Genomic DNA, 27,909 nt, shown 5'->3' on the forward strand with positions numbered 1-27,909 from the left:
TAAGAAAATATCTTACAGCTATTTTGTGTTTGGGTGATTAAAAGCATCCTGATCAGAGATGATATATTATTAAAACCCTAATTTTCTCAAGGATCTGTATTTTGACTTGTCAGTATTTTGAAGAAACCCTTTGAGGGACGTCTATTTGCAAAGCAATTGCAATTGCTATCATAAACACATACCCCTATCAGTTTGTCTGACCTCACACCGTCAGATAAGCAGGCTTAGCCTTCAGATGTCTGGAGGGATTACTTTATATCTGTCTGTAGCAGTGACTGGGATAAAGCGATCTTTTCTGCAAATACAGTTTAGCCTTTAGGAAGTTACTGCTTACTCGTGCGTTAACCTCAGATAGGAGCAGGTGACCAAAGCTAGGCAGACTGCAGCTTGCCTGTGCTAGTGAGCTATAAATAAAGAGGAGCCTGCAGCTACGTTGCCTGTGCTGTGCTGCAGGTAAACATTTGTCCATCTAAGTTTAGTGAGGGCAGCGTGCACTCAAAACGGTTGACCATGAATCCCCACAGCAGAGTGCAATAAAAATGTTTTGGTGGCATCAGCTGCCACAGGGTATTAAGGACTCCAGGGGAAAAAAAAAAAATCAAGTTCATTTTCTCAATGACATCTGGTTGACACAAAAAATTAGTATTTGATACCAGAGACTCAGATAATGAAGGGTCAGAAGGCAGCTCAGGGCATCACCAACCTCCACTTCCTAGGCTGAGGCAGGAACAAGTACTTCAGATCATCCTAAACATATTTCAAATAACCTAAATGGAAAAGATTCTACAGTCTTCCTAGGCGAACCTAATATTTGTGATACATTTTCTTTTTAAGGAGTATTCCATTCTCACCCTCTGATTTGCAATTCTCCCTTAAGTGTGCCCAGCCTCTGACTTTGATTAAAACTGCCCAGGGTCTCAGGAGCTGCTCTCCTATTTCCAAGTGACTTTCCTAGGTTGTAAATCTGACAGCCTCAATGGTTTTGAATATCCCACTTCCCTTATACGTTCAGGATGGGGATCACTCCTGATTCCAGCTTTTCACAGACTTCTGACATGCTGATGAAAAGCTAAGGAGCAGAGAGGCTACAGTGTGGGACAGGTTGAGAGAAACCCGCTTGCAGGCTCCTTGCAACACCCCTGGGTTTTTGCATAGCCACAGCAGGGTGACTGATCTACCCTCTTCATCCCTGAGTGTCTTTGGTCCTTTCTGTTGCTGTAAGCAGTGATGGAAACAAGTTCAGAGAGGGTGTGCATACACCAGCTTATTCTTTTAAACCCTCCCCTGGCATCTGGGGGCTTTTTGGCACTGTTTGGGACAGGATAGTAGGCTGTATGGTTTGACACAGCAACAGCAATTCTTATGTCCGGTGAGTTTGTTTGATTTGGAATAAGGTAAAACCTTCATAGTTTGAGTGGGAACATCAGAACCCATCTAAGAGGCTACTCAAAAGAACAGCCTGCTGAGGCATATTTGACAGAGAGAGCGTGACTCAGTTGGGTAGGATGCAGAGCACTGAAGAGGACAAAAGGGGTGACCACATCACTCCGGCACCACCCCCACCCCCTGCCACTACTTTGCAAACTCCTCTGTCAGCAACACCAAACCCAAATTTTTTACTATTGCCTCTAAGGCCTTTTGTGGCCTCTTTTTATGCAGTCCAGATGTCTTCATTTCACGAAGGACAACAGTCACATTGACTAGATGTTCTTCATACTCTGTACCGTGCAGCAAAGGAGCCTCTCCATTTAAAACACCATGACATCACCTTCAAGGTCATCCTATAAATTCCTTCCTAAAATTCTTCTGTCATAAGTTCTGGGGAAAACTCTGTGAGCATTAGACCGATGTTGCGCGCTACACACGCTGCCAAGCATGTCACTCAGCTCTGACCCACTACTTCGAGCATGGCTGATCTGTGAGGTAGCACCTCTGTTGTCTTATCGGGCAGGGTTGCTGGCACACGGCCCACCTTTCTCTTCTATGTATGTACAGTGGTACCCAATACAAAACCGGGGCTCTGAGCAGAGATGCAGGTAAGAAGCAAGTTGGTTAGAGCAAAATGAAAAATGAGCATCGGTCCTTTTCATGTCAAAAAGCTCTTGAAGCTTTGTTAATACAATTTCAGTATTATTCTTTATGGAACAATCCTGCTTAACCAAGATGACCCACCAGACTTTTCCCATCTCTAATTTTAATGTGGCTTTATAAAATGGATACGTTTGGCATGTCATCTGGAAACATTAACCAGGGAGGTTAAAGGGGTGAGGCTCTTGGGTTTAAAGCATTCATTTAGTAGGTAGAGAAATGAATTGGCTAAGTGCTAGCACATTTGTCATAGGGCTATTATACCTGATTTTTTTCTGGGCTGGTTATAAGCTATTGGTTAATGGGGTGGAATTAGATTTGTACAGAACTCTGTGCAGATAATTTTCTTGGAAAACATTTTGAAGAGCCTGCCTGTCCAGAATATGAGCTGTGATGTTCCTCTGCTCTCTGATTGATTGCTCCTTAAACAGCAGGACTGTGGCTGCAAGTGGTAGCCTGTGGCTCCTCCATTAAAGTTTCTGCACTAGCACAAGAAAGCTGCAATAAAAAGGAATGACACATTAATGTAGAAGCAGGCTCAAAGCCCTCAGATCCTAGCATCACAGGACATTAAGGAAACCTAACATTTGATCTAGAGCAGGGCTGCTTGGCCAGAGGAACCTCAGGTCCAAAATCATCATATCTTCAAATTATGGGTGCAGGCTCTTTAACTTGAGCTCATCTGTCCTCCTGAGATGAATCCAAATAAAGCATAACACCCAGGAAACTCCCTTGCTACAGGATGTCAGAGAAATGTAGGGTAATCTCAAACAATACAAATACTAGGTAATATAAAACCTGGGTGGAGAAAAAACTTCCTATCAAATATGCCAAAAGCTGTTCTGCACCAGTCACAGCAGAAGAAGCAGGGAGATTCCCCATTTTCCCTATATTTTCCCATGAATATTTTCCTCTGAAAAGCTCCCTGCCTTGCCCATATTCTAACATCTCACTCAGTCAGGCTGAGGAAGGTACATAAGGAAAGGTCTGGGATGTTCCAGGGTTATGAAGCATTTAATCTCCAGGACACTGTTATCTGAAATTGGTTGAGACGCTTTGGACAGAAATAGGTCCCATCCTAACAGACAGTAAAGGGAACGTATGATATCTTCTTTTTTGCTGATGAGCAGGAGTCCACAAAATCATCACCAAGAAGTTACAGATGAGCTCTATTTAGTCCTATCAGTGAGTCTGAAGGATGGTTAAACCACAGAAATGTTCTACAAAATGTGAGGGGCAACTCCCTACAGGCTTGGGAGAAATTATTCACCCACAGCAAGGTCATGGGGAGGGTGGTGTTATTCCTTCTGTACATATCTCCTTTGCTGTTCCCTTTTTTATCAAACAAAAATGGCCTTCTCTTTCCACTGTATATCTTTGTCCTTACGTGCGTTCCTTACCAAACTCTTCATATCATGCTGTTTTGCCCTTTTTCCCTCACTTGTTATACTTCCCTCAGCAAACAGAGTCTCATGATGCGCCCTGTGGCTGGAAGGAGCTCCCCCAGCATAACCCTGGATCTCACTTGCTGTTCTATGTTGAAATACTTCTCAGGAAGCCCAAACGCTTAAAAAAAGTTGGCAGCCCGTAGGCTGACGTGCTGCTCTCATGTTCGCTTGTCTGGTAGCTTCTGCTTTTATCCCCCAGCCAGCCCGTGCTCATTTCTCCTGCCTTGGAGGCTTTGGGAACGTGTTGGCCATTTTGCTCTCTGTCTCAGCTAGCGTGAGAGTTAGGCACTCCGATTGGTACCCCTGTATTTTATGAACATAATGTTAATGCTGGGAATAGTGAGCTGCTTTAGGGCCGTGGCTTGACAAGTTCATTCATGCTGAACTGGAAGTGGACCAGGGCTCAAAATAGCCTGTGAATGCCTGGCCAGGGGAGGCTGAGACAACAGGCACCCGGCTTCCCAGCAGGTCCTCATCTATGTCGCACGCAGCTACTGTGGGAGGTCAGGGCCTATTTACTGGAACATGATGTGACTGCATCGCTTCTGTTAAAATACAAATAAAGAACAGTGTCATCCCAGTGACACTGAGAACGGTCCTTTTAATGAGGTGCATAAATAACAGACTGTCTCACTGAAAACCCGTAACGGTGTCAGTACAAAACAGGGGATAATAAGAAGGACATGCCCCCAGCTACCCTATTAGATATATTTGCTCTCTCTAGGTTTTGTCTCAAAGTCCCCACCACTTCCTGGGGGTCTGCAGAATGCAAGTATTCAGGTTTGAAACTGATACAGAATCATGGAAATGTTGGCTGGAAGTCCCCTCTGCAGGTCTCCTGGTGAAAAAAATTTTCCCTAAAGCCCAGCCTGGGCCCCCCAAACAGCGAACTGTCACCACCACCTATTGTATTGCCCGCTACGGCTGAGAACTTTTTGTCTCTGCCGCCTCTGTATCTCCCCAGTGGGGGTGGCAGGCCACGACTAGCCCACCTCGAGGCACCCCTCCCCGGCCTAAGCAAGCCCAGCTCCCTCCACCTCCCCGCAGGGGCATGTCCTGTGGGCCCCTGCACACACGAGCAGCCCCCACTGGGCCCGGCCAGTTTCCCCACATTCCCCTTGACCTGGGAAGGGGATCCAAGGCTGGACACAGCAGCCCAGGTGTGGCCTCACCACCACCAAGCGGTCCAGAATAAATAATGTCTCTCTGTGCTGCCTGCCTTCCTCCTACCCAGCAGCTTACAGGCTTTCTGAGTGAGGAGCTGCTGTCAAAAGCCCCTCATGGGTTCTTTCCCTCCATGAAGCTTTCCAGTACCTTTTTGTGCCTCTGTAAAGATTTGCATCTACAGTCTCCTCTGGCAAGGCATTTTACAGATTTCTTGCCATGTATGAAGAGCCACATCCTCCTGCTTGTGGAGAGGTTGCTAATTGCTAGTTTCATTTCTTGTTCTCCTACAAGAAAGTGCAATAAACGCTTGTATGGTATTTATCGTCACCCTGCTCTTCATGATTTTATGGTTCTTTATAGAAGTGATAACAAAAGAGAGGACAAGAATACGTTTCCCTGTGGTATGTGACTCCCCACACTTCATTTCAGTGTCAGCTTTAGGGACTCTTTCCCATCTTCCATTTTATTCTCCTTTGTCTTTATGGCACTCCACCAGTAAACAGCAACTAGGAGTAGCTGAGGCTATAAACAACCATTTCCCTGCTCATTTACCTGTGTTGTTCTGGCAGTTGCTTAACGGTAAACATATGATTCACTGACACATTTTAGATAGCAATGTTCACAAGTTTTAATTCCTTGCCTTTGGAAGACAGGCTAATACAATTTTCCTCTGCATTCCTCCAGGCCACAGAGCCAAGAACAGCCACAGGCAGAGGTGCTATCAAGACTCTCAGCTGGATTATCATCTGAATTTCATTAGAATTGTGACTAGTGCTGCGATGAGTTTGACTGGGGAAGAAAGCAACTTAAGCTATTAAAGAGCTGCAAAAAGAGATGTAATTCTTTGTGAAAGACTTCTTGCTCTGTTAATCTGGTGGTTGTGTTTATGCGGACAGTCAGTATGCATCCTCAGTTTTAATGTCTGGTCAACATACGTTGTTTACATGATTTAGAAGTTACCGGTCTTGCAGACAGTTTGACATTCAGCAAAGAATGGGGCCTGAAGGGGTGGAGATAACCTGCAGGTTAGGAACAACCAGCTGAACCCTACAAAAGCTCACCCTGATCTCAAGGGGATCTTTGCTAGAGCAAGGGATTCAGGCTGGGTCTGAGGGAGAGGTACACTTCTAAGCCACCTATCTGAAGCTGACACAGGCAGGAAGCTCCGGAGTCCTCAAAAATCTCCTGTTCACCCAAGACCTGCTAGAATTAAGCTGGTCATCTCCATGTGAGTGGGAAAACTGATGTGGTGTATAGCTGGCGATGTCCTGCTAATACTGAAATGAGGGGTTCCTACTCTTCACTCTGTTGACTCGGTTACCCTGAGTCTGTCACTAATGGAGGACAGTGTTTGTCCTGTGAGCAAGAGATGATGATGCAGAAAGGACAAGCAGCTGTATGGGAAGTGGAATTACCACAGGGCTGACAGTTACCCTTGCTAGGGACTTTTCCCGTGCCTATTAGCCTATCCAAAGCAAACTAAGCTGCATGTTTGGGGGCCACGAGGTTAAAGGTGATCTTTATTTAACGCAGAGGTGTGCTGATAGGGAAGCAGTCTTGATGTGAGATTTATTATGCTCCAGAGCCATCTCATGTGGAGGAAAGTCCCTAGGGCTGCTCACGGAGGTGGAACACAACCCTGCAACAGGGAAGAGGTTGGAGGGGACCCGAGGCAGCAGCCAGAAATCCTTGATACAATCCTTTGGACTGATTGACTGCAAGTTGTTGTTGGGGTGGTGTTTGGCTTGCGATTTAGAAAAACAAGTTGCTACTGCAATAGGTGGTAATTCGTAAGGGGAGCTGGATCTCGATCTCTAACACCTTGGTGGAGTGTTTCCTCTTAAAATTATTGCATGGCACCACCTTGTGGGTGCTTGAACGCGATGAGACTTTTCCCTCTTTTATCCATGTGTTGACTTTGCAGGGATACATTTGAATAGTGAGGCATGCAAAGGTTGATTCATCCTCACGCTGCTTGTCAAAGATTAGGCAGTCATCAAGAACTGGGTTTCTTGCTTCCTGCCAGCTGACAGAAACAGATTTTAGCGCTTAATGTTGATTTTCATAGCTTCACTGATTTTGCCTTTGCTAGTGGTCTTATTGGAAAACTGTAAACAGATTAAATAATTAAAACTTTTCCATTACACAGGAAATGCAGAGGAAAAACTCTGAAATATACATTAAAGGTCATCTGTCCTGTGTGCAGTATCTTCCCTCTTTCTCAGATGTGAAATTCATGTGTCAGCCAATCTGTGCATCACAAAATTCACTAAACTTATGAAAGTAAGGTGCAACAGGAGAATTTACCATATGGACTATTGTGTTTGCCTTTAGGGACTACCCTGGCAATGTCAGCACGTGTCCTTAACTGCAGTTTCTGGGAAGCATCAGACATACGTTCATGAATAGAACAACAGCCCATGTACAAGTCCAAGACTTTCCAGAAGGCATTGGCTGCCTGGTGTGCATTTTATACAGCAGTAGGGTGCATGTTATCATGGGGATGCAGGAACCGAGGATGCAAAATAGCCACCGATGAGAGAGTCAGTGTGACTGTATGTGACTGTACATGTATGGAGTATCCTTTTTGTTTGGTTAAGTGGGTTTATCACACATCTATAAATCCCAGACAACATAGCAGCTTCTTGAAATCTACCCAGATAAGATTTTGCAGAGGGAAAGAGATGATGTTCTGAAAAAAAGGACATACTGTAGCTTAGACTACATCAAGAAAATGGAACAGAATCTTAAGCAGAATATAGGCAGGTGAGCAGAAAAAATCATCCAGTTCTTCTGCCCATGGTGAGAAATGCAATAAAATCATAAATAAATACAAATGGTTAAACTGCCAATTTAATTTTTCAAGCCTGCTTCTCAAATTTGGTTTCAGGTCTCAGTTTTGGAAAGAGTGTTTTGCTTCTACAGTGTTGCCCATGCAGCTGTGTGCCCACCCAGGGCTTTTCTAGGTGCTTACAAGGGCAGGTTGTGCTGGGTGCAGAGTTGTGCCAGAGACGTGCTGAGAACCCGTGGGCAGAACAAAGTGGTCAAGGCCATGTGGTCCACAAAGTGAGGGGGGTGTCAGGAAAACGGACAAGGAAGGCTTGGCAGGAGATTAGAGAGGTTTCTGAGAGCAGGCAGCAGGATAGGGGTGAGGCACAGGGCCAGGGAGCCTCTGGGCTCTGGGCATCCTCCTGTCTCTCACTGTCTGCCTGCTGTCTGTGGGGTGGTTCTGCCCCTCAAGTCTGAGACCTGCAGGTGGGGAGCAGCCCACTGCAAGTTACCAACAACCTCAGTCACCCACCAGGATCAGAAGACCCCCAGAGAGCCTACAACATGACGCTAGACCAAGATGTACAGAGAGGAAAGCATGCCATGAAAACATTTGGGTGGTGTGAGGCAGTAATGTCAGCGCAGCAGCAGTCTAACCTCTGTTGAGTGCTTTTTCCAGCCATGACAGCAAAAGAGAGGTTAAAGCAGGGATCTGGGAGGGAAAAATGAGCCAGTCTTGAGACACTGATAGGGATTTACTCTTCACTGTCCCAGACGTGCCTATGTGGGAGAAAAGATGAAGACACTCACTTGGAAATTCATTAAACTGATGACAGCAGTGACCTCCCTGGATCAATCGGAGACGGATATCAATATCCATCTGTTGAATGGCAGTGGTGGGAAGGATGGGGATTTACAGGCTGAGGAGATGAGCAGTGAATGTTTGGAACCCCGATGAAAGGGAGTGAGGCAGCCCCTCTAGTGGGAGAATCCAAGAGAGGTAATCGCAGCCATCAGCTGGGAAAATGAGCCCTATGGCAGCATTCAGGATGGTCACAAACATGAATCAAGATTGTCTGAAGAAACAGACAGTGCAGCATCATTTCTATAATGTAAGGCAAAAAACAGAGAAAAAAAATCGAACAGTTTCTACCAAACTGATTGCAAGAAAAATCTTTCCTGACTTGATACCTGGCGGTGGAGTCAAGTCTGAGCATGTGAGCAGAACACACCGATCATGCATGCAAGAGACTTTAAAGCAGGTAGAAACAGCAGTGTATTTCACACTCTTTTAGCCCAGGCTCCAGAACTTGGTGTTCATTCACCAGGTGCTGGGGAAGGTCACCGAGACATTGATATGCTCATATTAAAATATTGGTCCCATCTCTTGTGTGAATTCAAAGTAGCTGGAAAGACTTGTAGCATGTTAAAAAAAATAATACCATAGAAAAGGAAGAAACATGCCTCTGTGATTTGGGGAAATCACTAACGCTGTGCCTAGCTCAGTTTCCAATTTGTAAAGCAAGGGGTGAATAGCAATTCTTCACTCTTAAAAAGAGTTACATGACAAAAATCATGAGGGCTCTGAAATGCCAACATACTTAAGACTGCGAACCAAATTAGTTTCGGGCCCTGATATATAGTTACACCAATTTTTTACAGTTTGCAGATTCTGTTTTAGCACCAAGCTGGCAAGTAGGAGAGTGGAGCAGCAGGGCCGTGTGGGGAGAGGACGGCTGCAGCTGCAGAGCAGGCTTGCGTCTGACAGTCCCTTTCTCCTGCAGGAGCTGTGGCTGTCGGGAGGACAATGCCTCTGCTTGATGAAGAGGAGGCCTCACTTTCACAAATGAGGAAGATAATGCATATTAGCCATCTGTAATAGTTTAACACTTTCAATTTTATGATGTGGCAGCACATTCAATATTTCCACCTATTTATGTAGTGGTTTTAGGGCTGTATTTGACAGGCTTTAACGTAAACATGGCATTGCTGGCACAGACAGCTTTTTTTTTTTTTTTTGCCATTGCTTTTACAGTGTCTTTACACAGAATGAGTCGATGTGTGACTCATGTAAATTCAGATTTTTTACTTCAAGCAGATGCGGCCCCTCAGTGTGAGCCTGAGAACAGTTGGGATGTTGCTGGGATTTTAGTTACAAACCTCCAAGCCAACAGTTTCAAATCTGGGTTGCAGTTAGGTGCCTGTCTCCATGATAGACGGCCTCATTTCGAGAAGGAGTGAGTCCTGACAACTGGAGCTGGCTGGGAGAATGAATTTCTGTTTCATAAAGATGAATCTATGTTCAGGATATTTTCAGGCCCCAGATCAAGATCTAAATCTCCAAATTCAAATATCATTTAGAGATGAACAATATTTCATCTTGCCAACATCAAGACTCTTGGAGATGCCTAGCTGCTGGTGGTGTCTATCCAGGCTGCTGGAAGAACAAGGAGTCCCAGCTCTGTTGTCACCTGCCTGACCGAGCTGTGGGGTGGCAGAGTGAAGGCTGGCTGGGAGCCTTACCCAAGGGGCTGCATGGTTCGCAAGCGTCCCGGTGCTCAGGGAAGAAGCCAGCCTGCAAACCCATGGACTGTCCTTGGGACTTGGCATGGCAGGGCTGTGCTAGGGGATCCCTGGGCTCCACAGCAGCCCTGAAGGTAAAAGGACCAGAGGGAGGCTCTAATAGAAACCCTGATGGTTCTTCACTCCTGCTAGGTAGGGTCAGACCTCACCAGAGGCTTTTCTGGAGCTCTTCAGTGGAGAATCATTTGCATCAAAATGTTCCAGTCTTCCCATTGAAGACTCCAGTATCCAGTCTTCAGTGTGCCCACAACGCAGTGCCACCCACCCACACCCACTGAAGCACCAGGCAGCAGTCACCAGTCATGGCCCACAGGGTGGCTGCTGAAGCATGGAAAGCCACACGAGATGTCTAACAGTGGTGCTAAGTCAGAAGCTCCAGGCTATTTTCCCTGACCTCCAGCTACTTTTGTGGAAAGACGATGAGCTTCAGCAAGCCCTTCTAGCATCTCTGTGTGGTTGTCTCAGATCCTTACCTGTCTCAAATGGCACCAGATGTTGCATTTAGGGATGGAAGCCCCCTGTGAACGATCTGTCCTGGTCAACATCACTGCCAGGCAAAGAAAAGGAAGGGCCACCTCAGGTATCCGCTGAGGGTTCACCACCATCCATGATGCCAGGGGGAGCAGCATCCCCCCAGCCTAACTCCTGGACCCTCAGAGCCTGGATTTTTAATTCACTGACAGCTTGGTGCAGAATTGCAAAGCCTGGGACAAGGAGGAAGTGTGCAACACACAAGTAAACTGCAGCATGTGCTGCTGAGCAAAGGGGAGCTTGCAGGCTCAGAACAGGAATATAGGCCATGGCCCTTCATTAGCCTGCATTAGTGTTAGGGTTGTACCCAGAGGAATTTGGCTGCCAGTGGTGTATCGCTACTTCCGCAAATTCTCTCAATTTGCGGGGGGGGGGGGGGGGGGGGGGGGGAGCAATGAGGGCCAAGCTGATGTTTTGGTTTAATTTCAGTACCTTGCTGTTGAGATCTTGAACAAGGGTTTGCAAAGGCAGTCTGGCACGAGTTGCGCAGAAAGGTGACTGTAAACAGGAGTTTGCGCAGACTGCATTTCGTCGAGAGAAAGAGCTTCTACTTCCTAGGTTTTCACCTGAAAACAACAAAAAAGAAAACAAAAGAAAACCGGCATCCAGCTGTCACATATATTGAAAATTTAAGCCATTCTTCTAAATTCTAGCAACAATCTGAAAGTAGAAGTCATTACTTTCTGCCTCTTACCTCAGTTACTTTGTAGTAAAAGTTCTTTCCTTATCACCAGTTATCAACTTTATTAAAAGGAGATGGTTTGCTCATGATGGGCAGAAGACTTCTAAAACAGAATATAGGAGTGGTTAACTTAAACACTGCAGTATGCTGAAGCAATTCAACATCCTTTGGGGCATTATTGATGGATATTTCAGTATGTTTAATGTGGCACAAACAGAATTTATTTTTCTGTCCTGAATCAACTAGATGTATGAGCCAGAGGCTTCAGTCAGTGAAAGGGTGGCTTTGTGAAGATCTTTAAATTCTCCTTTAGCATTCAACTCACCAGCTGTTAGCTGGGATCTCACTAAAGGCTGGTATGCACTAACAGCTGTTTCAGGCTTTCTGATATTTATAGTATTTCTATTGTCAGACAGCTCAGAGGTGTATAGGATGATATTTCCCTGGGTGCTGATGAATGAGCGCTGAGGCAGCCCTCCCACAGAAAGTTCACATCCAAGCAAGCACTGTACCTCGGCGGACCTAAGGGAAAACCACTGTGCCCACAGCATTTCTGAAGCTTTGGAATGCTTCTCCTTTGAGCAGCCTTATGGAATTTCCTGCTTTCATTTTGCTGGTAATCCATCTGCTGTTGAGCGAATTCTCACCGGCCAACTTCACATATACATTAAACCATAAAGAAGAAGGAAACAGATGAGCAGCTGCAGGTTAGCAGGCTCTGAACTCATTATACCTGGTAGTAGAAGCAATTTGTCACTGGCTGAGTCATCCCCTGTTCAGGGAATCCACTATTCTAGTACAATTCTTTGAACAAAGCGTTAGAGCTAATAAAGTCCACAAGAATCTTACTTAGACAAATACCATTTTCAGGTATTTCTGAAGTGCTTTTTTGTTGCTAGGACTGTGCACTCATCCCAGATTAAAAACCCATTGTAGAAAAACCCACTAGAAATTGCGAAGAAACATGGTGGTGAGTGGTTATCTTTGGCTCTGGATATTGTCTACGAGACAATGATAGGCAGGGCCTAGGAACTGGCACGCTTGATGACTGAATTAAATTTGAAGTCTCTCTCATCTCTGAGGCCTCAGAAGACACTGCAAAGACTTTCCTTACAAATAATTTTGTAATGATACTGAAGCTGAAGATTGTTTTCAGTAACCTCCAGCAGTTAATTATGGGATTATAACTTGGAGACTGGGGGGTTTAACAGAGCATCTCACAACCTGAATTTTTCTTTTGTAATGGGTTCAATCCAAATAATGTAAAAAATATGTTCATCCCTTTTTGGACCATGAATTTTGTCAAAAGATGCAATGAAACTGATGCATTCTGCAAAGCGACTCAGTCTCACAGCCCTGGCATTTTCCACACAAAAATGCACAGGTGTTAAGTTTCTGACAAACTCTTGTTCACAATACCAATACAGCACTAGAACTACTAAGAAGGTTCAGACAAATCTGTCATCATTGTGTTAGGAATGGCACAGCTGTAGGTTTTTATTTATTTGCCCACCTACACGGGGGTAGGACGTCAGAGTTACAGTTTTGGTGTAGTGTCAGCTGCTGCACACACACAGATCAAAGTCCTTAATAACTACAGAAAAAATAAAAACTTTCCCTGGAGATGGTAAAGCATTTAACCTTGTTGATACTGTGTAGCACTGAATTCCCCAGGTTAATTATGGGTTGTGTAAAAAAGTATTACTTTTCGTTAGTTTTGGAAACTAAATTTATTCATACCCTCCTGAATCCTTTCTCAGTCGTTGTCAGCCTTGACATTTACATAGAAGCATGGTAAAACAGGGCACCGAGACTCACAATCATCACGAGGAAGGAAAATGTCCAACAATATAAGGCTGTCTCAGCCATTCACTGGAAAACCAGCATCTGGTTCAATGTGTCTGCAGGCACAGACTGTAAGGGCTTTTTGTTCTTCAAACAGAGCTCAGCTGACAGGTTACTTTCTGGAAGAGGCATGGTAATCTGTCTATTTATGTACTGTCTTTGAGAGATGTAGTCTTAAATTAGGACAGGAGTTGGGAACTGAAACAAATGGGCTCACAGAAATGGGAGACACCAGGTTTTTTGGCATGCAGGCTCTGTGCAATCAGGTCTCAAAAGCATTTTTAAAAAAATGGAATAAAATGAGCCGTGTTGTTTTCATAGCTGATTAAACTGAGGTGACATCTCATCCTCCAGACATGAGCGTACTACTTGATCTAACCTATATTTGATGAGATGTATGACATTCAGAGAGAGTTAGAAACATTTTTATCCTTCCTTTGGAGTTATTCCAGTGTTTACCGAGTGCCTGCCTTTAGAAATGGGCAATCCCTCCCTGGGAGCTGACAGAGGAAAGGCGTTTGATTCATGGCAGTGGGGATTCTGCCCTGACCAGCCTCCAGGACCCGACAGTCCCCAGGCTCTGGCAATCCCACCAGCTGCTCACAAGCAGTTTCCCTGAAAACAGAGAGTTCACCAAGCCAAACAGCTTATTTGGGCCCTGGATCCCATATCCATGAGAGCCCCATTCCGAACACAGGCAGAAGGATGGTACTAGTTGTACCTTGTTGCTCTGTGTCTTTTCCAACACTCTGAGCAAGCTCAGCCTTCAATTCTGTCACCTCATTTGGGTCCTGCTCCTGACCCATCTCCTGGCCCAGCTCACTCCTTGTCCTAAGCCCAGTCCAACTTGAGCCCTCAGCACCTGTCCCCCTTGCTGAGGCTTGTTCAGACACCAACACCTGCCTCCTGCAGCATTCCTCGTGCTGAGACTTAGGAGGGAAACTGCTTTGGGAAAGACTCAATATTCCCACATTCCTCATTAGAAGGTAAGGGAGGTTGTACCTTGGGGGCCACAGCTAGTATTATGCTGTAGGTCTCTGCCACTCAGGTCACGTAGTGACAACCGGACAGCCTTCAGCATGCCTTTGCTGCTGGCCAGTGCCACACGGTCAGGCACACTGAGGTTGTGTATGCCCGAAGAGATGAGTGTGGCTCCAAAAAAAGGCATTCAGCTTTCACCTGGGGTAGAGATAGAGACCTGCCACATATTTTATAACTTCTGTTCCTTAAAGCAGCAAGATGGATTAAAGGAAAAAATATCCATCATAAATCAAGAAATGCTGTTAAATTTTCTGGTAATTGCTGTGAGGGGCCAGAGTTCAGAACTTCACTAATCTCATGACACTTCATGCTTTGCTGTCTGCATCTCTCTCGGCTACTTTTTCCTAGACATCGAGGATGTAACACAAAGTGTTGACACTTGGTGACCACAATGTACAATGCCAGGGATTTTGCTTAAGTATCCTGTAGGGGAACAGAAGAAAACTTTGCAGAACACTTTTCAGGAGACACAGAAGATTCTGTGTCAAGATCCATCTTCAGTCTTACACCTTCCTTCTTGCATCTTAGCAGAGATGCTGTCACATTTGCAGCAGGCTCCACTTCACTGTAAGCACATTGCAAGGAAGCTCATCATCTAGCGTTGTTCTGACGATCCTCATGTTGCATTGACCTGTGCTGTTGCTGGCCACCAGAGTGTTGTTGCTTCCAAAAGGCTTGCCCCCCTGTCAAGACCCATGTATGCTGGAAGCGTGTCCTACGTCAAGGCTTCTATCTGTACCCTGCGCTTAAAAGTGGACAAAGGAACAGGCGGAGGCACAATCAGCCCCTTTGGTACATGCATTTTCCGTGCATGCTGTTCATGGCTTGCTGCACTAAAGCTCAGACTCGTTGCACTTTGGAAGTGAAGCACTAGGTGAAACTCGAACACAACGGGTTAAGCCCTTTGCAGGCCGGAGAAGCAAGAACCTGCAGGAAAGCACCATGTTGCCCGGGCTCCCCTACCTCTTGTGAGTGCTCCAGGCCTTTGTACAATGTGCAGGTGAGCATCTGAATGTAACGGTATGAACAGGACATATGTCTGGGTTACAGCACTGCTTAACTGGCAGCACGGGCATAATGTGAACATCCTCCATTTCTCTCTAGATGACTCCCTTTTACATACATTGTATATGACTCTGGCATCTTAGGCAGTTATCTTTCACTTCCAAACTTCTGCAGGTAAATAACCATCTGGGGATTGATTTGTTCTGCATACAGCACATCAGCTGGTCCCATCACACGTAATTCAAATGCTTTCCAGACTGGTAAATCTCTGCTTATTTTCATTTCCAGCCTCTAGCCGTATAGTCAGAGATTGTTTCATTCGCTGTTTGAATCCAGTGAGCAGAAGTGAAATATTCTGCAATTCAGGACAGGTCAGACTGTAGATTTTTCCACCATCCCAAAGCCTTGTTTAGTCAGCTGGATGAATTAGAGGTGGTGAGCATGTAGCAGGGTATAAAAGAAACCAACCCTTCAGGCTCTGTAAAGCCAGCCTTGTGGTGCGGCAGGGCTCTGCACAAGGGTGCTAGCTCATCACGCAGCGTGTGTGCAAGCTGCGCTGCACGGTCTGGGCTGGACGTGGAGAGCAGGACACAGCAAGCATTGCTAGAGGCTCACAGTAGCAGAAGGTTTATCACCCATCACCTACAGATCAGTTTTTCTTTCCCAAGGAAAGGCTGAAGACCAACAGATGGGATGCTGAAAAGCAGCACGCCTCTGCATCAAGAGATCAGGTTTCTGTAACTCTCTTGCTTTGTGCTCAGGCACCCAGTACCTGGCAATTGGTTTACTTCTTTGTATGTCCTGGCTAAATCATCCTGTGCAAAGGGCATAGAGGAACTGGCATCAGTTGTGCCTGGAAAATCTGTTTTTCAGCCAGTAGAGATCACTGAAGAAAGGAAGAAAGGGAGCAAGATACATCTCACTGGAGTGTTTGACAGATATGGCAGGCTGGAGGAAGTCTGAATCTTCCCCAGAGCCTTTCCATCTTGTGTTTCCCAGGCATCTTCTTCCTTTAAGGTTTTCATGTGTGTGTCCAGGTGAAAACATGGTGAGAAGGAGCTGAGCTCAGCTTAGATTAGGCCCTACACTGCTGGGGCCGGTGGCATGCCTGCTCTTCCCTTAAAGTGGGGAAATGCATTGTTCTCACCAGCCATTGCAGCGACAAACACGACAGCCCCACTCCCAGCCAAACAAGACATCTATCCTCAGTCCCAGGGACCGAAATCTGCTGATGTTTTTGTTCATTTCCAGAGGGTATCTCCATCCTCTCTTGACTCCATGGTGCTCCTCATTGCTCCCTGTGTCTTTACACAGAATGGCAGCAGGAGGAAGTGACAGAGAAAGGATAAGTGTAAGCCACATTCTCAGCCACGTGCAGTACACAAAGCCTTTCTGCTCCGGTTTATTCCAGAAACAGGATCGATTGAAACCCTCTACCCCTGCAGTACAGTATGGCCATTGCTAGTAACAGGCCGCAGGTTTTGTACCGAGTGTGCAAAGGCTCAGGACCGAGGCTTGTCGGGCTTGCTTTGCCTGGACATTTGTTGACCTGCCGCCACTTTATTTAAACTCGATTTAGCTGTAGGAATATTATTTTCCTTCTGACCAGGTGGCTATGGCTGATTTGTTTTACTTTGATTAGCACTGTATGGTACAACCATCGTTTTATACAGATAGCAGTAGTAAGTAACTCTTCCATGCACCACGAGGTGTTCACGACTCCAAGTTAATAAGCTAGAGTTAATAGAGTTAATTATAGCCCTGGTACGACAGCAGAGGTCTTGAGAAGTGGAGGCACAGGGTGCGGTGCAGGGCAGTACAGGCATGGGATGGTAAGAGGTGGGGCACAGGCTTGGCCAGAGACGTCACAGCTACAAACGACTCACCGATGGTCAGTTAAAGAAACACAGATGTGGAGCTGGGCAAGAACAGTTTTAGAGGTAGCAAAGAGGACAAAGAAATTGTATCTTACATGTATATAATCAACACATACAGTAAATTTGGATAGAAAATGGAGTTTCAATCCAATGAAGAAAAAAACCCCCAGGTGTAAAAGCATGTTACTAATTATAAAACAGACCCCCAGAAGATTCTAGAATGACAAAGAGGAAACCATCCCTCCCACTGACATTCCTCCCACTGGAGGACTCCAGATGCTGATAACTCCCTCTAACACCACCACCAGAATGAAAGCACCAACCTTAGGACCCAGACGAGCAAGGGCAGGGGGAGCATAACACCAGGAACAGGGGTAGAAGTTAAGAAGTGTGTGCATAACAATTTTGATTTTTAAAGAATTATTATTATCATCATTATCATCATCTTCGTTATTCACATTGACATTTTTCTGCATAGGAGTATTATTTATTTTTCTGTAATAATTAGACCTGGATTAATAACAATTTTTTATTAGAGTGCTAAGGTTTCGGTTATACTAACAAAAATTTTTTGTCTCTCTATATAAGGTACATTTCCCTTTTGCCCAGAAACAATGTTTTGAGCATAACACTGTAAGAAGATTCCTGAATCACTCAGACAGAAACACACTGTATTTCTCACAGGCTCACAATAACCAAATCACTTTATGAGCTGAAATCCCCATCAAAATGTGAAAAATGCATCTGCCTGGGAGAGGTCTAAAGAGCCTCTTGGTCTCAGCTGAAATGGTAAATGGTGTTTTGGGTGAAATCAACTTTTGTTTTCAGTTTCACCCTTCAAAACTGTTCCTGCTCCCTTGGACACTCTATGAGTCAGAACAGACTCTGCTCACCTTCTAGACTGCACTTTGGCTAAAAGGGAAGCCACAAGAAATACATTGTCAGTTAGGATACATTATTTGTAGCCACAGATCAAAATTCAAAGACATAAACAGAAACTCCAGAACTCCTAATCTTCTTCCAGGTCCTCAGGAAAGCTTTCCGTGTTAATGTCTTCCATTTCTAATGGATCTGTAATGTTTTATAGATGGATTATGCTTGTAATGTAATTCAGAAGTGATGCATTGCCATCAAGCATGTGCCTTCAGCTCCGGCTTTTCTATCCTGGAAAAAACAAAACAGGCCAAGGAGAGGAGCCACCGTGGCGGGCAGACCTGTGCCATTGAACACCCGACAGAGGCAAGCAAACCACGGGAAGGACTCCCCTTGTTTTGTGCTGGGCTTCCTGGGCAGAATTACAGTGTAACCTGGAATTACAAGGTAACCTGTGATTACAAATGTTTTCACATCCTGGACATCCTGGACCTGTGGTGTAGAGGTGATTGCCATAAGACTGGTGGCCATTCCCAATTCTGGGATTTTGGCTTCCCTCTTCTGTAGAGATACTTGCAGAATGTTTTTCCACTTGACTTTCATGTGTCTCTGCAGCAGGTTCAACTCCCTGCTCCTCACAGGACTACTTAAAACCAAACTGTATGACTAAAAGCATTGTCCAGGTGCTCCTTGAACTGACAGGCTTGGTGCTGTGACCACTTCTCTGGGGACACCTATCTTAACACCAGTAGCAGGTGAGGGTTGCTTAATGGCTGTAACCCTGGGCAAAGACGCAGCAATCCCTGGTTCAGTTCCCAGCTCCCTCCATGAGCTGTTCTGTGAAACTGGGCTACGGAAAATGTGTGCGTGTTTTCCCATACCTGCAACATGGAAATAATGAAATTAATGTAATTCCTAGGGTATAGCAATGATTTACTAGTAGGGAAAGCCCTGTGAGAGCTTTAGTCAAAAGAGCCTAGCCACTTAAATACTAATTCACCTCTCTTCCAAGTACCTAAGTCTACGTTTCAGATGGGTTGTGTTAGTAATTGGAGAAACAAAATGTGTGTCTCCAAGTGCACGACTAATGCTGGATCCAGAGCGTGCAGGAGCCAGCGGAACCTCCCTGTGCCCTTTGGTAGGCTTTGGATCCGGCCCTGAGCATGCACATGGCTTATTATGACCATGGGTACAAGACCATGTGCAAATGACTATGCAGCAGCATTTTCATGCATAACCACAGTAACGGTGGGCAAAACCTGGACATACGCTTGTTTATTCCAACCATATGAAAATTGGTTCTAAAAGGGAATGTTTGGGCTATGGACTTGAATATCCAGAACTCTGGAAGATGTGTTAAGTCTAGGCCCAGTTTTGTGAGTGGCTTTGATTTTCTGTTTGGATGGCCCCAGACATCATTTGGAGATGTTCAGATTAGATGCTTGAACACTTTATAGTTTGAATATATGGAATATATGTTTGTCTCCTCACTAAATGAAAACAGAAATCTTGATTTTCTGTATTTTCCCTGTTTTCCTATCAAGTTGATGAGATACCACCTTCCTGCAATCTGTTAATTTATAAAATGCATGGAAGCCTCCTTCCTTACACACAAGTTGTCATAAAGGGCGCTTAGTTCATTTATTTTCTGTGAATTTAATTTTGTTTAGGTCCTTCTGCCTCATCCAACAGGCAGTGCCCCCTCAAGCCTGTCAGCCTTGGTCTTCTGTGTCTTACCAGGACACTGCACAAGTCTGATCGTTTAATCCCACTTCCCCCCATTGCAACTGGCTCTGACCCCAGTCCTGGAGCATGAGGGCTGAGAAATGCTTAGACCAAAGCTCTCCATCTGCCAGTGGGGTCTGGCCATTAACCTTTTGTTTATGTACTTGCCGTGCAATGGAGAGGCACTTCAGATATTTCCTTGCTAAACAAAGGCAGGCATTTAAACCGAGCAATATGCTTCAATACTGGGAATAGTTACTGCACATACCGTTCGACTCTTTTCTCTGCAGAGATTAATGCTGGAATCTTAAACATCACTAATGCCTTATAGACAATCCATTAACATCTGTGTCTCCTAAGTGGCCAGCCATACCATTATTTATAAAATAGGGATCCCTTCCTAATGCTAGGGCTACAGATCCCTTGATTTCCTGAGCATATAATCATGTGTATTATCAGCTGTGGAGCATTTTACACCGCTACGTATTTTTTACTATATAATGAGCTGCGTGTGTGTGAGTGACATACAAAAACCAGAGGAATATTGCTATTGCACTTACTGCAATGTATGAGCGGATCTAGTTAGACACGAAATGCAGACAGAAATCCGCCTCACCTCTCAAGCTAATTTTAGTCTCTCCCTCTCTTCTCTCTAGCTGTGTGTGTATAAAATCACTCACAGTCTGACAATGTTCCAGTAACCTGTACCACGCGCAGAGCGGGATGTACTTACTAACCATCTGCTTGCATGGCATGGGTTAACTGAGCCTGTGGGATTGTGCTTACCTAAACAAAACCACTGCAGTGAGGGGAAAAACAATGAATGGGTGGAGATGATCAGCCCAGGCATTCCAGCTAGTGCAGTCCAGGCAGCAATGACAGCCTGAAGGTTGCAGCAGCATCGGGATCTGCATTCCAAGTGCACAGATCTTACAGTCTGGAGTGATTTTACGTGGAGCTGCTCTTTATTTGCTGAGCCATGGCCAGCAACCAGGCCAGCCTGCAGGATGATCAGAGCAGGCACTGCAAGTTCCTATCCTATATGTTCTACCAGGCTGTGAGAGATCACAAGCCTGTGTGGATGCTGGAAGACATGAGAACTATGGAGTATTTTTACTGGGAGGAAAATGCCAGCCTAAGAACCTACTCACCTTCAGAAGCCCTTCTCTATGCAGTGGTGCATAACCACCTGCCTTATGCTCAGTATCTGCTGTCTCATTTTCCAGAGGAGGCTCTCAAGGTGCCTGGGGAACACTTCTGCTACTGCCCATCCTCTGCTCCTCACTTGGCCATGGCGGTCACATATGACAGGAGAGATATCTTGGCGCTGATCATCAAAATCGCACACAAGCTCCCCAGCTTGAACTCCTACATCAACAGGACTGGTTGCTTTCATCTGGAAGATGGGAAAACCCCTCTGCACCTTGCCTGTGAACTGTTGAGGTCAGAGACAGTCCTCATCCTCCTCGGGAATGGAGCTTCTCCCAGGATAGAGGACAGTAAAGGGCTTACCCCTCTGGACGTCATCCTGGAGCAGATGTGGGACTCCAAAGTCAATGTGGCATCAAAGAAGCTCTGCCTCGACTACCTCTTGCTCTTCATGCCCAACCCCCAGTTTAAGATGCGGAAAGTTCTGCAGGAGCATCCAGACCACTGGACAGCTTTGCTGGGGGAAGACAAATTCAACAGCCTGGTTGGGAACACACCTGCTTCTTTATATCTGCAAGCTATGCAAACTATTCTCCAGACTCTTCCCCCCTCCCACTTCCCTAAAAGCATCCAGGAACTACCTATACCTCAGGCACTAAAGCCCTTACCATCCTATGGCAAAAAGCTACCGACAAAAAATGTGGTAAATGTTTTTCCTTGACTTTATTTGCTGGGTTTGGATTTTCAAAGGCAACTTAGGGGAGCTGGTCATCCACCACCCTCTACATTTTAGTGTGATTTTAGTACTTTACCTATTAGGCTATGCTGGAAAATCCAATATTTTGTGACAAGATTTTAAATGTCTTTTCTAATTGATTGCAGGCACGGCACTTTTAAAGGCAAATGCCTTCCTTGTTTTCTGTTTCATTGTGCATGTGAAGGGTTAACTGTAGTCGAGACTGTGTTATGTTTGGTTTCTTAGCTGTCAGCTGGTATCAGTGTATCTGAATTCCCAATATGATAACTGTATCCTGTGTAACATACCTGGGTAAAAAGGAACTACATGCCCAGTGGGATTTTCAAACGGTGTAACTGTGGGACTCTGTTCTGCTAGAGCTGGGAGAAATACCACCCCACACCAACAGGGTTCAAACATCAGGGTTCCTTTCTAACAATGATCTAGCATCATTAGTAATAACCAAAAGGTCCATGGCTGATGCTGCAGGGTTGTAGAGGCAGTCTTGTAGGGTACCTGATTTTACTGGGTTACTTTACAGCAGGTCATAGTGTGAAGGGCATGGCTTCAGAGGGGGGCAGTGAATGTATATTGCTGGGGGGTGGGGGGTGGGGGGGTGGACCCCAGCAGAACAGCTAACTGAAAGCATCCTGTCTCACCTGGGAGTGAGGGGGTTAAAGGCAATCCTAGCCCGATGCCTCTACAGGCTTGTGCAGTGGGGAAGGAACCATTTTCCCATTTTCCCTGCTGTCCGGTAAACAGATGGAAATCAGAGCAGGGCCAGTGGAAGCCTTGTCCTTCCTAAGTGATGTTATTTCTCCTTGACTTGTGTTTTAGGGCTGAACATATCTCCACAAGGGAGGTAATTCACTAACTTGATTTCCCAGTGGGTCTCAGAGCCACCAGCATTTCTAGTTATCCTCAGCTGGGGTATAACGTTCTCCTGTTAAAAGTTGTCACTTGTCAATTAGAGCATTTCCGCCACCTGGGTCCAGAAAGAGGGCCTGATCCTGGAAAATACAAAAAGTTCCCGCTGGCTCCCCTCGGCATTGCAGGCCGCGTGTATTTGCAGAAAGCAGGGCTGGGGCTGCCCTGCTTTCTGGGGAGCTCTGTCTTGCTGCCCAGGAAAAGCCCTGTATGTTCAAGGCACTGGTACTGCTCTCCTGGCTGTGCTCAACACCATCAGAGCAGTGGCAGGATCCCAGCTCCCTTTGGAGGACATCCCTTATTTTGGACCCCCTCTTTCTTAGTGTTCTCCCCTCTTTCTTAGCGCAACCCGCTGCTCTGCTGAAGCAGTGTAACCCACTTCCCCGGATCCGTACGGAATAGCTGTGAAGGAGTTACTTGTCTCTTTAAACACATTTGGAGCCAAAGGCTGTGGGGCACAAACCCCTTCTAGCAGGGCTCTGGCTAAGGCAGGGTGTGTGGTCACATCTCAATTGCTCCGTGCAAAAATGGCTTGTAGCTTGTCTGGCTAATTCCCTGCCTGTGCCAAGGAGGCTATGCTGGAGCTGCACCCTTTTTTCCGTCAGCACAGGGAGCAATTCCGCTCATTTTCCCTGTGCACAGGTTACCTCTTGTGTGCCAGGATGCTGGTGATGCCAGCCACAGCCAGGCGGAGATTTCCTGCAGCGCTGTGCAACGTGCCGGGCACAGCCAACTGGAACATCCTTTCGGAGGCACTGGGATGCTCCTCCTGGACACCCCCTCCCACTGCCATGCCATGGAATCATGCCATGGAAGCACTTTGGTGCTGGTGCTGCCCGCACTGCACTAGCTGAAGATGCACGCTTGCTTGCAAGGTGGAGAAAATGTCAGCCCAGCCCTAAAAGTGGCAAGCAGGCCATGAAAGGGTTAACCCTTCTCCTGAAACCCTACAGCCCCGGTGCTGCAGCGTCCTTCCACCCCTGCCCCAGGGGACTTGCAAGTCTTTCTCCACCTGTGTCTGTTCCTCCTCCTGCGATAGGGGAGGCTGTGAATGGTGGCAGAGAAATTCAGGGCCAGTCTCAGGCAAGGGTTTTGCAGAGAGGCTGCTGGCTCGGCCGGCTCTGCGGCAGGCAGAGGCTGTCACAGCTTGGGAAGCAAAGCAGAGCCCAAGGCAGATTTGCATTATAAGCGGTGGCTGAGCTGCTTGTGCCTAGCCCTGCAGGCTCCCCGGCCCTGGCAGCCCCCAGAAACACGGAGCTGCAGGCAGAGGACAAAGCAGGGGCTGCCTGCCCAAGGCTGGTGAGAGCAACTGTGCACAGCACAGCCCAGGTGGCACCCCTGGAGTCTGGGGGAGCAGGACTGGGTTTGTCCCCAGCAGCAATGCGGTATCTCATCCGGATGTTGGTGGGCGAGAGGCGGAGGAGGCTGCTGATGGATATTATTAGAATAGCAATTAGGCCCTGGGAGCGGAGATTCCAGGGAAGGAGGGAAGGGAAATCATCAACTCTTACTGCACTGGCTCAAAACCGTAAGAGTTTTGGTGCTACAAAGATTTTTAGAAAAGACAGAAGGGAGGGGAAGGCTGTTTGACTTAAAAATCAAAGGAGGCAGGTAGGGATTCTTGGCATTAATGAGGTAGCACTTTCTAATACAGTAGGGGGATGCACCCAGAGAGCCAGAGCAACCCACTGGGAGCAAATGGGTCTAGAATGGTGCAGGGATCTCTGGTTGACTGTCATAGTTGCGGATTGTTGCAAAGTTCAGGCTTCAGGCACTTCAGGCTTAATGCGTGGATGTGTAGCAGGCAGCAGGATGCTTGTGTGCACACATTTGTCCATGTGGGAGGCTACCCTCAATCCATCAGCCCAGAGGATAAGAGATGGATTCTCAGCAACTGCTCGAGAAACTCAAATTCTGGGACAAATCTGCATCTGCAGCACAGTCTGGAAGAAAGCTGCTGGCCCACTGTTGGCCAACATGCAAAAACTGGTGTACTCAGCCCAGTGCCCAGCAGGCAGCTGCCCTCACTAGAAAGATCACTCCACAGCCCTCTCATTCCTCCTTTTCCTGAGCATTTTAACACGAGATCAAGCCCCAGCTGGCCCTCAGCTGCTAGGCTACCCTCGGACCTCCACGTGCCATCCCGCTGGGCCAGAGTTTAAGGCCATTAGCAATGTGGTGACAACTTTCCATCACCTGTAGCGATACGGGTGCAGGAGGGGGTGTCCTGCTGGAATGGAGGAATCTTCTCTCTAAACCTGGTTTGCTTGTCTTGTGGTGACTTGCCTGTTGGTTTGGGATCCCATTTGTCTTCCTGCTCAGTACAGTGACATTACACTGGATACGGTCAAATCTACCTCAGCCCTATTCGTGTTGATGTATTTTCTCTATTCTTTCCAAGCCAGGTCATTAGCAAAAGTAAACTCAAAATATTTTTCATGCTTTCTGCAACCTGACAGTCCATAGCCTTGAAAAATCCCTATGCTTGCATGACAAATATGTTAGTGACTTTGTTAATCAAAAAGGGTGCTAGGTGCTGTGTAGTGATGTTTACATTTTGCATATATACATACTAAGTGTAGCTAAGATCTGTATTTCTGAACTTGGGAAAAAGGAATGCAAGCAAGAGAGAAAAGGGAGAGGGTAAAGTCTTTGCTAATCTTTGGATTACAGGTTGGCTCTGCAGGTTACACTTTTAATTTCAATTTTGCAGAGTAGCATTGTAAGGATCTGAGGGGTGTGTGGACGAGTGGGTGCATGTGTGCACACGTGTGTCTGTGTCTCTGGCTGCCCTCTCCTGGTAAAACTCCTGACTGATTTACAGTACTTTACACATCAGTGATAATGCCTTAAGAAAGCAGTCTTTTCACAAGGTATGTGTGCGTCCCAAGCTCTGTGCTGCTAACAGGTAAGGACAGTTCTCCTGTAAAGAGGCAGCAGCTTTGCTCTTGAAATGAGTGTTTTACCCCTGAACAGCAAGCACAAAGGCTTCTACTTGCCAACAACTGCAATCATCCAGTGAAAGGTTCCCAATAGTGGCTGCATTTCATTCTCAAAGCCATTTTTATTTTTTTCAATAATATCTATTAAAGGTATTTGTCTTTCTTTTCTCTGGGCTGGCAGCAGAATTCAGCCACCTGTGACTTCCTAACCCTATGCTTCTGTCTATTTCTGCAGCACCATTAGCAGGAAGGACAGGCCAGATTCTGACCTCTGTTACACCTCTTTACATCTGAAGTAACGCTTTTTAAGTCAATTGCATCACTCCCGATGTTTGTTGGTCTAAAGGAAAACAGAAACTGTTTGTGCACTGATATTCTTCAAGGCTCCATAATTCTACTTCAGCATATAAATAAATGTGATGCTTAATCCCTGAAAACATTTTTTACATTTTTCGTACTTTGAATGTATATAGATATATATTTTCCATCTCTCTAACACTGATTGGCATTTCCCTCTTCCCAGTTCCCTTGGCTTTTTTGGAATCAGCATGGCAGCGACAGATGCTGTTGTTCACTGATTAAGACCGAATATTGCTATGCCCAAGTACAAATGAATGTTCATTGTATGATATGACTTTCTTACAAAGCCATACTTTTGTAATTTTTGTTTCTCTTTTTTAGGGAAAAAAAAATTCCATAAAATTGTGTTTGTACATTACTCGCTGCATGATTAAAAAGATTGTAACTTGCTGGGAATAAAATATATATACATACCCTGAGATAATTAGGTATATTAGCTGTGAAAATAATTTAATCTGATTGTATTACTATAATAAACTTGCAGTATAAACTTGATGTGTCTTTTATTAGCCAGTTGGTCAAAACCGCCCACCAGTATCTATTGCTTTTGCTTTGGCTCATCTTGGTGTTTGATGATTTCATTCTGACTGCCGAGCCATTACCTCCAAAAATGTGATCTGAGGAAGATAATATTTTCCTTTGCAGGCTTGCAATAGCTGGCTGCGTTGTCAGAGGATGACCCCAAATGATGACGTGAACCCACATTTCGCAGATCTGCTGAAAATTGACCATGAATCAGAAGAAGGGGCTCAAAGGGGGCAAATGGTAACTGCTTTTGGAGGATTTCATCTTTTAGGTTTGAGTTCAGCTCACAGCAGCTTATGACAAAGCTGTTTCCCGTGACTATAACAGTGCCGGCAGCCTTTCCTTGTCTGGTTTGTGCGCCATCAACGAGCTCGCTTCCTTCCTAAGGTTTTTCTCTGTATGGAAAGATGTCCCAGTAAGGCTTTCAGCATCAACCTCAACTTCTCCTCTAGGGTCAGCTGCTGCTGAAGGTCCTCAGGCAGACCACCTAGCTTCTCTGTCGCCCTGCCAAAGACAGCCACTCAAAGCATTTCAGGTGTTGGGTAGCTGGTTTTGATGATGGTGACTATCTCAGGGCTTGCACTCCGCTGCCAAGTCTATCCACAGGTCTCGGTACAAGCTAGTACATGCAAGCCATAACCAAAGGAGTTAGTACTTTAGCCTGTGCTTGTACAATAAGTTAATGGCTTCATGGAAGAATGCAGAGAGGTGAATTGTTTCACTGACCTCACTTAAAGAAAGCCAAGACTTACCTCCTTGCCTTCATACTGGGAGATTTAGCCCTGACTACTTCACCACAAAATGTGGTCCGCAAAGATTGAAGTTTTCTGGCTGATTTGCTTCCACCTTTCCTGTATTTGAGAATGAGAATCTGATTCAGCTTCTCTCATGCCCTGGCAGCTCTGCTGAGGCTGACCATCAGGGCACTACCAAACAGCTCCAGCAGCTGAGGGAGCCCTGGGCTGACACATCCCTCAGAGACAGTCTCATCTAGGTATCAGGTTTTTTACAACTGTACTTAGTTGTAGCCCACGCACCAGCAGGCAGCAAGACAAGTATTTAAAGAAAGAGAGAAATTTAAAGGGTATATTCCCTCGTGCGGGGGGAGGCACTGTCAGAAGCAGATGATGCATTGACCAAAATGCTGCCCACACCTCAGTTACTCGGGTGCACTGCCCTGAGTGAGTCACCCCAAATGCAGCTGATACATTGGCATGTCCCATACTAGCCCCTGCCTATCTGGCCAGCACAGCAGCAACACCTTCTGGGAGCATGCACTGCGTTCTGCTGCACCACCACACTCAGAAGATAATATGGATGACTGCACGCACCCATCGGGATCCAGCTCCCAGGACGCCCACAGTTTTCTCTAGCACTTCAGAATCCGCTCTGAAGCTAAGAAGCCAGGTTTCCCGGGGGGTGACTCCCGAAGACCGCTTGAATTGGAAAATCAATCATAATTTTCCAGACTGGGTTCCAGTTTCAGCTCTGCTAAAGCGTGTTCATATTTTCCTATGGATCTGTGAAGCAGAGGTTTATTGCTAGTGGGAAGGCTTTTGGGGAATTTAATGAGAGAATATAGCTGTGCTCTGTACACCAGCTATGGCCACCCACACCATCAGATGGGCAGATTCCT

At 45.9% G+C, this 27,909-nt stretch overlaps 1 protein-coding gene across 1 annotated transcript; it reads left to right on the forward strand.

Annotated features, from left to right (window-relative positions):
• Positions 1-11,324: 11,324 nt before the first annotated feature.
• Positions 11,325-22,074, forward strand: LOC119156339 (ankyrin repeat domain-containing protein 9-like). The gene has a single exon (XM_037405974.1). It carries the CDS (start codon positions 20,614-20,616, stop codon positions 21,502-21,504), a length of 891 nt encoding a protein of 296 aa, XP_037261871.1. The 5' UTR covers positions 11,325-20,613; the 3' UTR covers positions 21,505-22,074.
• Positions 22,075-27,909: the final 5,835 nt, after the last annotated feature.

Source organism: Falco rusticolus, chromosome 12 (assembly GCF_015220075.1).
Source record: "Falco rusticolus isolate bFalRus1 chromosome 12, bFalRus1.pri, whole genome shotgun sequence".
Classification (NCBI taxonomy): Eukaryota; Metazoa; Chordata; class Aves; order Falconiformes; family Falconidae; genus Falco; species Falco rusticolus.

What these genes read in the sequence shown, in the direction of transcription:
- LOC119156339 (XM_037405974.1), top strand. Translation starts at nt 20,614, where the DNA reads ATGGCCAGCAACCAGGCCAGCCTGCAGGATGATCAGAGCAGGCACTGC.